This window comes from Nannospalax galili, unplaced genomic scaffold (assembly GCF_000622305.1).
Source record: "Nannospalax galili isolate Female #2095 unplaced genomic scaffold, S.galili_v1.0 scaffold95, whole genome shotgun sequence".
NCBI lineage: Eukaryota > Metazoa > Chordata > Mammalia > Rodentia > Spalacidae > Nannospalax > Nannospalax galili.
Genome location: NW_008342393.1, coordinates 5,748,634 through 5,758,538, shown reverse-complemented (window position 1 = coordinate 5,758,538; position 9,905 = coordinate 5,748,634). Strand labels below are relative to the sequence as shown.

The 9,905-nt window shown below is 39.3% G+C and overlaps 1 protein-coding gene across 2 annotated transcripts in view; it reads right to left on the bottom strand.

The window, feature by feature from the left end:
• Nucleotides 1–1,794: 1,794 nt before the first annotated feature.
• Nucleotides 1,795–9,905, bottom strand: part of Utp18 (UTP18 small subunit processome component) — a 40,916-nt gene continuing 32,805 nt past the window's right edge. The window contains exons 11-15 of one of the 2 annotated variants that reach the window (XR_001872565.2): nucleotides 8,935–9,109; nucleotides 4,262–4,404; nucleotides 3,300–3,334; nucleotides 3,073–3,192; nucleotides 1,803–1,942 (exon numbers count right to left, since the gene is read on the bottom strand). Coding sequence is in view for 1 of the 2 variants with exons in the window: in XM_008838409.3 (XP_008836631.1) it covers nucleotides 3,310–3,334; nucleotides 4,262–4,404; nucleotides 8,935–9,109 (343 nt within the window). In the remaining variant the exon portion in view is untranslated. Of the gene's footprint in view, nucleotides 1,943–3,072; nucleotides 3,193–3,299; nucleotides 3,335–4,261; nucleotides 4,405–8,934; nucleotides 9,110–9,905 lie in introns of both variants that reach the window. The other variant, XM_008838409.3, reaches the window with a different exon arrangement.

Here is a 9,905-nt window from a genome sequence, read left to right as displayed (position 1 = left end):
TATATATATATATATATATATATATATATATATATATATAGAGAGAGAGAGAGAGAGAGAGAGAGAGAGAGAGAGAGAGAGAGTGTGTGTGCTTGGTGTTCATTTCTGAAACAGTAATTTACCTGAAGCTAAAAACAAGATGACAGAAAAATCCATTGCTGACCTCTAGCACCACCAAGCCACTGGTTTCAGGGGTTTGAAGCTTTTTAGATGCTTTGCTGAAAAGGAAGAAAAGGCGGCTCTCCACAATTCATCTTACAGAAATGTTTTACAAAGATGCTGGAAGCCAGGCAAGAGGGGTACAGCTCAGTGGTAGAGCTTCGCATGCACAAGGCCCTGGGTTCTATCTCTCTAGCACTACAAGTTTCTAGAAAGGAGCTTTTAAAGTTGATTTCATGAAGTCACTTAACCTCCAAAGATCCTGTCAGCAGATACCCTAATGTACAATCTTAAATGGAGGACAGAGAGGATATATGGGGTCGCATAACTGATAAGGGGCTGCAAAATACTTGGCAACAAGGTTTCTGAATGTGCAACAACCAAAACCTAATTTAAAATTAAACGTGTAATAAATGAGGCATTTCTGGAAATGTTCGTATGTGTTAACAACACACAACTTCAACTTCACTGCAGCTTTAGTTCTGAACACGTGCACATTGTGATGTGTGCACCATCACCTCATTGTGTCACACACCACCAATGAGCATTGCTTGAAACACCTAGGCTCAGCTACAAGACTATGGTGTTTTAATTGCTGCTCTTATAGAAATCTAACAGCTTAATTATGGAAAACAAAGACCTAGTATTTTCTTACTATCTCAGTATGTATCAAATCATTTTCTTTTAGATATTGTTTTCAATGAACGATTTTTTTAAATTGCTGATTTGAGTTGTTGACTCGTTTGTTTTTTTTAATATTTTATTTATTTTATGTGTATGTGTGTACTGCCTGCATGTATGTGAGTGCACCCATGTCATGCAATGCTGCAGAAGTCAGAAGAGGGCTTCAGATTCCCCTGAAACTGGAGTTAAGGATGATTCATAGCTGCCATGTGGGTGCTGGGAATCAAGTGGGTGCTGGGAATCGAACCTGAGTCCTCTGCAAGAGCAGTCAGTGCTCTTAACCGCTGAGCCATCTCTCCAGCCCCAACTCAAATTTATTTTAAAAAATTGTCAAAGTTTGGCTTGGGAGTGGGAAAGAATTTTCAACAATTTCTGAAATGGCCCTAAACATACTTCTACCATTTTCTGAAATATATTTATGCAAAGCAACATTGTTAGCATCGATGATTACAAAAATCAAAATATTAATCTACTCTGAAAAACAATGAAGACGTTCTTTGTTCTGCAGTATCAAATATTCAGCCAGGAAACAATTTTTTATGTAAAAAGACATATCCCTCTCATTAGTATACAAACCTGCTTTTATCTTTAGTAAATGGTAAAATTATATATACACTAAAGAAATATTTTAATAAATTTCTTTGTGATTTATTACTAGTAAATAATTTGTGAATGATTATTTTATATACCTATACATCTAGGTTTGTAAAAAAATTTCTTGGGCAAAAAGAGTCTGTGAATAGAAAAACATTAAAAAGCCCCGCTCTAAAGCATACACAAGGGGGAAATATTAAGAGTTAACTGAGAAGTAGGAGAATATTTGCCTACATTATTTTATTACAAAGAGGTGCTTCCAATCACTCATGTTTAGCTTTAGAACTATATTCAAGTTGTGTGTGTGTGTGTGTGTGTGTGAGAGAGAGAGAGAGAGAGACTGGGAAAGAACCATGCAGGGAAACTTATTTTAAACAAAAGCTACCATACGTTTATTAAGACACTACTATTAATTGCATGGCTGGCCCCCCACAAATCATTATCCATGTATTATCACATACACAAGAGTTTCCAGAAAGACATACTGACATGAGCTCCACCGGATCTGAAAAAGAAAAGAAAAGGTTATGTATCTGATTTATAACTTCTGGTCACCACAATAAGCAATGTGGACTGGCATTATAATTTTGAGAGGAGGATGGCTGGACTGTTTTCTCCTCCAGTTTACAGTATTACTCAGAATCTTTCTATCTTTAAAATCCTTTCCCAGGGCTGAAGAGATGGCTCAGCGGTTAAGAGTACTAACTGCTCTTGCAGAGGACCTGGGTTCAATTCCCAGGACCCACATGGTGGTTACGAACCACCCTTAACTCCAGTTCCAGGGGAATCCGAAGCCCTTTTCTGACCTCCGTGGCATTGCACAACATGGGTGCATTCACATACATGCAGCCAATACACTCATACACATAAAATAAAAATAATAAACAAATTTTAAAAAAACACAAAAACCCAGTAACGATTGGAATGATTTTTAAGTGGTCTTGTAATAACAATCAGATGATGTCTTATTCTAGGCCATGATTAAATGTATTTATTTTTATTTTTAAATAAAGTTATAAAGTGATAATACAAAAAAAAAAAAAAAAATTCCTTTCCCCTAGGCCATACATGGTGGTGCCAACCTTTAATCTAAGCACTGGGGAGGAGAGTCAGGTAGATCTCTGATGTGGAGGCCAGCCTGATCTACATGTGGAATCCCAGGCCAGCTGGGGCTAAAGGGAGACCCTGTCTTAAAAACTAAAAAACAACAACAAAAAAAATCCTTTCCCCTTACTAAATCAATCCATCCATCCATCCATTCTCTTAGAATCTCCTCTTTAACCTTCATGAATCTGAGAAGACCTAAGAGTCAGCTGAGGTGAACAGACTAAAGCTCTGCCTCAGGACCACCACTCCAATAGGTTCAAGATATACCCATACAGGAAGCATTCCCCGTTTTAAATGCTGGCCACTAAAAACTATTACCCAGTCATTCCTGAACTCTTGAAACAGGGAAAGCCATTTAATAATCTCCCAAGAAACATATACTCAGTCAGAGGGTTTAAGCTCACACGAGCTATAGCTCTAACTGTAGATTCCTATCACTCTGTTAAGCCTATTCTCTTCTGTAGATTAAATATGTTCAGTAATTACAGATTTGATGACAATTACTGAATGTAATATTAGATACCTAACCTCGGAAAAAGAGGCAGACTTGTGATCCAGGATTAGAAACTCCCAAGGAAGGCTCACGTCCCGCTGGGCAGCTCCTGATCTATTTCCACCCCACTCCCCTAAACTGAGGGTGTAGCTGACCTAGAGGCAGAGAAACAAAGCCAAGTCAGTGTGGCTCCTCTGCCAAATAACATCAATGGTGTGACCCTAAAACCAACACCAATTATTTTAAAAAGTAATTTTCTTACTTCAATGTCTTTAGAAGTCTGAGTAATGGTGCAACCTGAAAAAGCAAAGAAAAACTTTGTTAAGAGTCAATCTGATCATGGAACGGCACTGAGACAGATGGTAGGGCAGGGTAAGGGATTGATGGTCAGTCATTCTCAGCAAACAGATCCATTCAGAATTATCCAACTATGACTCATTTTGCCTTCAAAGTAAGCATCAGTTTAATCCAGTTTGCTCTATTCTCTCTTCAAAAGCTATTTACCTTCCTTCCTCCTTTTCTTCAGCCTGTGGGTCCTCCCTAAAGCATTCAAGCATAAACTTAGGGTTCTACGTAGCACCACAACCCACCCAAGGAAAAGGGACTGTGATTTAAGTTATAGGTTTCTAAATGAAAGCTCTAGTTCTCTCTGAAGGTACACTGTGCAACCTGTATCTTCAGCAATGACACAATTAGATTTTGTTTAGGCCTGTTTCATAGGCAAGTATGTTGGGTAAGAAAAAGAAACCTGGACAGAGATCATAACTTTCGGATATATTTGTGGGTAGCATCCTTATTTATAGCTACAGCTGCAAGGAAAGAAGCATCTACTTTTTTAAAATCACTTAAATCCAGTGGAGTAAATAGTGACTTATCAAATCAGCAAATGTTAATCTCAACATAAACCAAGAAGGTGGCATTATTATTAAGTGGCTACTTTTCTTTGACATTCTAAAATTACAGCTTACTAGGGAAAAATTATTATACAAATTACACATATACATAAACATATTTTTATAAGTTTCATGTTTCCTCACATTAACTTTTCTGCTACTGACATGTTTATGGGAGAAAATGCAGTTAAGATAATGAGGATGAGTCAGGCTGAGCATGGCACAACTGAAGACTTCATAGACTGCACACCCGTTCAACTGGGAATGCATGCTACCCACTCCACATTTTCAAAAGCGTATTAGGCATCTGACTGTTAAACATAAGACCTACCTATACATCAGGGCCTTGCCTTTCTCATTCCCCAAGGCAAAGTAGCCTCCTCTGGGAGAAAAATCCATGGTTTGAACACGAGAAATAGAACTCTTCTTAATGACTGGAAAGTTAGAAAACACTGTACAGGAAGGAAGGTGAACCTGCAGATCATAAAAAAGCCTGAATTACAAAAATGGGAACTCACTTTTCTTTAAAATTTTAATTTTCATTCCATCCTTTTGCTGGAACATGTAGTTCATTTGATTATAGCATACATGTAAGTAATGTTCTATGAATAAAGCCAAATGGTCCATAATTAAAATTTTACCATTAATGTGCTATCAACTGAGGAGAAAGGGAAGAAGAATTCATTAATGTAGCATCTGTTCTGGTACCTGGAGATCTCCTCAGTTTTAATATGGGGAAGGTCATTTGTGGATGAAACTGCTGGGACAAGGAAGCAGCTACCACAAGCAGTGATGGCAGCATTCTCACATTACCTTCATGTTCAAATTCACAGTTGTCATCTAGTTATTCATCATCACAATTTGGCATCTTCTATATTTTAGATACAACTCTGTATCCTCCAATCAAGGTGATTTTCACATACAGGTAATGGGTAAAACCCGCTGACATATATTAAGCAGGTTTCAGTCACTTATCAGACCTAACTAACACTATCTGATACATACAGATCTACCGATCATTTTGCCAAGAAAAGTCTTTTTCAGTGAATCTCTAAGCCATACTATTCTTTGCCAAAAAGCAGGTTCTGTCTACACAGATAGACACAATGCTAAAGCAAGAGTGCTGGAGAGAAGTGGTCTTGACCTATTAGAGCTGAGAAGGTAACCAGACATGGTAGTGTATGTCTGTAATACCAGCACTCAGCAGGTAGGGTAGGAGTTTCAAGATAGCCTGATGCTACATGGTAACACTGTGTCAAAAAACAAACAAAAAACACCTGAAGTGGCAGTTTCACAATTTACTCTTAGCTCTTAAAGCACCAGTTCCCAAGAAATTAGTTTGAAAAGCATATTAAAATTTTCTTTAAAAAGAAATACTTAAAGCAGAGTTTTGAAGCAAAACACACACTTTGAAAATACAGAAAATGATGACTTTTGGTAAGTGGTTTGGCTTAATTATGCTTTGCATATGTTGTTAAAGTCTGTGTCTTCCAAGCATGAAGAGGTGATCCACAGCATCAGGACATAGGACATGAAGAAGAGTTACGCCCTGTGTGCTCAGAACAAAGTGATCCTTCACCTGACTTTTCTTCTACCGTGTCACTTTTTATGCCTCAGATACCCACTATTAACTTTCCTGGCACGATTTACAAGTTTTGATTCTTTCAAATCAAAATACATCAGAACCAACCTTTCCATGTTAATGCCTTTTAAATATAACTTAAAACTACCCCTTTAATTTTCAACCTAAAAGGAAGACAGTCTCCTAAACTGGATTCACATGACTTTATAATTTAAACAACTGCTTTTTACAAATAAGGGCAAAACTTAGGAGTACAACATACCGTGTTTTTAAAAGTCTATTTCTGCTAAAAAAAAAAAAAAAAAATCTAAGTATTTTTGTTGCTAAATAATCAGTAAAAAAAAGTACCAGAAACACTGTACATTTATACATTTATAAAGTCTTTGAGGGGCTGGAGAGATGGTTCAGCGGTTAAGAGCATTGACTGCTCTTGCAGAGGACCGGGTTCGATTCCCAGAACCCACATGGTGGTTACGAACCACCCTTAACTCCAGTTCCAGGGGAACCCGACACCCTCTTCTGACCTCCACAGCATTGCACAACACGGGTGCACTCACATACATGCAGGCAATACACTCATACACATAAAGTAAAAATAGTTAAAAACAAAAATCTTTGATATAGTGTCCCTTCAGACATGGTATCCTCATGCAACAACTCACCAACCATGTATTGGCAAGTATTCACAGGACAAGCTAGTGTGATCCTTCTGACAACCAGAAGTCATCAACAACTCATTTTTATCTACGATATTTGAGTGTGTGTGCATGCACACATTGCATTCAGCTCTCTCCTTCCACTACGTGGGTTCCAGGAATCAAACTGAGGTCCCTCAGACGTGGTAGCAAGAGCCTTTACCCACTGAGCCATTGGACCCAACAACTCATTTTTAATTTGGGTCTACAGACATGGAACACTGAGCGAGGGAGGAGTGTTCAGTGTCCTGAGAGACTCAACAGCATCTAGCTGCAAAACTCTTCAGGGAAATCTTCCCCTTATTGTCTCTTCTTCCAAACCAATAATCTCACCTAGTTAGAACTCTGCTGTGCTCTGACCTCTGTATGGCCCCTATATTAAAAACTGTAATTGAATTATTAATTAACCAAGTATCCCGTAAAAACCCAATTTCACTCGGAATCTCTTTTTCTCTATTGCCACTGGTCCTGTAACACAAATGCAAAATTCAACATGTAAAACCACACATCCTTAATTTACTATGTAAGAAGTCCTACAACTTTCTACTCCATCCAAGATTAAAGACATGACAGCAATTTGACTTCTGGGCCTCCTGCTGCAGCAGTGTTTATATTTACATTCACTGCTTTGTGAATAACAAAACAGTTTAGATCATTATAAGTAACTATATTTAATGATACCAACACTGTTTCACTGAGGCATCCTGAAGTTGCTATGGCTGGCTGTTGGGAGACCTCTGTTATGCAAAAGTTGAAGCCCCTTCACACCGGACAGCTCATGCAGCTCGGGAATGTGCTGCGGGCTCCTTTTCATAGCAAGGTGCTTTCTGGCATCTTTCCTGTCTCTCCCTTTGAAGTGGCCGCCACAAATGCCCTGACATAAACATGGCCTTTGGCTCTGAAAAGATACCATGCCTTCTTGTAATTCTCCTAGCAGACAACTGTCTGGCAGAAGCCCACTTCCACATGTAAATAAGATGTCTCACAAAGCAACTAACAACAAAAGCTTGTACCACTACCCCCATGGTATAAAATATCCTAGCCTTCTTTGGGACACTGGGACATTGGGACATTGGATTTTGGGATTCTGGGTCCCAGAGATTGGGTCCCAGAGAAAATAAAGCTGAAAGCACAGACTAAGCCGAGCCTTGAGTCGTGTGTACCGGCGACCTGATTCCCCCGGAGGGCAGCACCTTCCGTTACCGACCTACTGATATCCCAGCTTCGCGGTCTCTGTGCCTCTTCCCTGTGGGGTTCAGTGGCCAGGAACCCCACAATCCTGAGGAAAGGTACACGGGTGTAATTGGGACGGGATTCCAGCTGGACAATGCTCCAGTAAGCAGAGCAAGCTCCCACCACCAGAGAAGTTACGACAGCCACCAGCTGCAATCACTCCCAGAGACGTGGGACCCAAAGCAGCCGCTGGAGAAGTCTGCGGACCCGCAGGGAGTGAGCGCACACTGCGCCCAGAGAGAGAGCGCAGTCGCCCATAGCTGGCTTCTTTCCATTAGGTATTATGGTTTAAATATAATTTGGCTACTACTGATCAATTTCTTGTGTGATTTTCCCACAATAAAAAAAAAAAAAAAAAGACTCATGATCACTGAAGAAAACTAGAAAGCGCTATCATGCAGCTGGCAGATGTCAACAGGAGATAGAACCCCCAGTTTTCTAAAACAATTTTCTAGCATTAAAATGATAAAAGGTTAATACATACTAGTATACCACCACTCCAATTAGAAGAATAGAGACTTGGGGCACTGAATCTCCAATGAGCCTCCTAGGTAGGAAGCACTTGATGTGCATGGTCACATCTCACTGCTAGAGGCATTACATGTGTCCTTTCCAGGAACCTTGCACTGGGTTGCCTCTAGACTTCACCTGTACACTCTTCCCTTTGCTGATTTTGCTTTGTATCCTACAACTGTAATAAATCTTAGTCATGAATATAAATGCCAAGTCCTGTGTCTTTTCATTAAATCACCAAACTTGGAGGCTGTGACCTAATGCACTCTTGACACAGGTATTCAAAATCTAAGAATTGCCTCCACTCCATTGTAAGTATAGGCCTTAAGAATGAAATATTTGCCTTAAATGTGTTCCTTAATTTGCATGCTCAAAGGACTCTCTGAAAATGAGGCCACCATTTAAGAAATGCTAACGACAGACAGCTCAGAATTCCCAGAAGAACAACACAAACTTGGTGACTACTGTGCACTAATCAACAACCAAACCCAGAAGTTACCACACTAACAATTTCTACAAAAGATTAAAAGGAGTTACTTTGTAAAGTGTTGTTTTGGTTTCTTTGAGACAGGGTCTCTCATGTACACCAGACTTGCTTTAAACTTAGCTAGGAAGAGCTGGAGAGATGGCTCAGTGGTTAAGACCACTGGCTGTTCTTGGGTTTGGTTTCCAGCATCCAAATGGTGGCTAACAACCACAGATTTTTAAATTATCTCAATAAAAAAAGTATAAAAGGAGTTATTACCAGGGCTGCTGGCGAGATGGCTTAGTGGTTAAGAACACTGGCTGTTCCTGCAGAGGACTTGGGTTTGGTTCCCAGCAACCATATGGCAGCTAATAACTGTCCCTAACTCCAATACCAGGGGCTCCAATGCCCTCCTGTGGCCTCCGCAGACATTGCACACACATGGTCCACTTACATACATGCATGTAAAAAATATTCACATATATAAAATAAACTTTTTAAAAAGGACTTATTACCAATCTGACGGCTTCTTTCATTTTTCTTGATGCTATTGCCAAGATTTCTGTAGTGGGATTGAAAGTCAAATAAGTAGCACCAGTAACCAGGTTCATTATAGCTTTTATGGGCTTTGGGTTGGTTTCTTGGAGACACGAATCTTGATTGTATATGTTTACTACTCCACTATTAGAACTGTAAAGAGAAAAGGAAATCCATTTTTTTAAAAAGGCTCCCATAAACTAGATAAACCTAAACTTCAATCCACAAAGTGGTATTTGTGGAAATCATACACTGCACGAGCCCAATGGCTGAAGAGTTCAAGGCAAGACACATTCTATCAGTTCAACTTCAGTCTTGCTGAACACTTAACTCTGGCAGCTTTTCAACTGCAGGCCCCAGGTTATGCATGGCAGTGGCTTTGCCTCTGTGTTGGGCTTAAGCTGGGGACAAGGAAGTTTGATGTCATTTGCAGGCTCTGGTCTTGGGAAGAATGATTCTCTAGAATGGGCTTCCTACCTCCCCTGAGGGCCAGATGTTGTCTCAACTCCATACGTGGTCCTGAGCATCCAGACTTTGATGTTAGACCTCTCCCAATCCCAAGGACCAAGACATTTTCAATTATTTTTCTATTACTCTTCTACAGACCCAGTAGCCTTCACCTACACCCTACAGAAAATGTAAAACACCTAATTGAATTTCTAGAGAAGAGTCACAGTCTGTGGAGTTAAAAAAATAAAAAGTACTGTAATATAACTGATATAATTCTCAAACCAAAATAAGCAACTGAATTTTAGAATGTAAACCAATTCTATATGTCTACTATAATTTTTGAATATTATTTACTGACAAAAGTGTGCTTCCAAGCTTTAACAATGTAAAATTTGTTACTGTTGCTATAATGTGAGTTTACCATCTACTCCCTTTTTCAAATTTTCCAACCTACAAATTTTTTCAATGTCATGTTTTTTTTAAAGAAAGCAATGCTAAT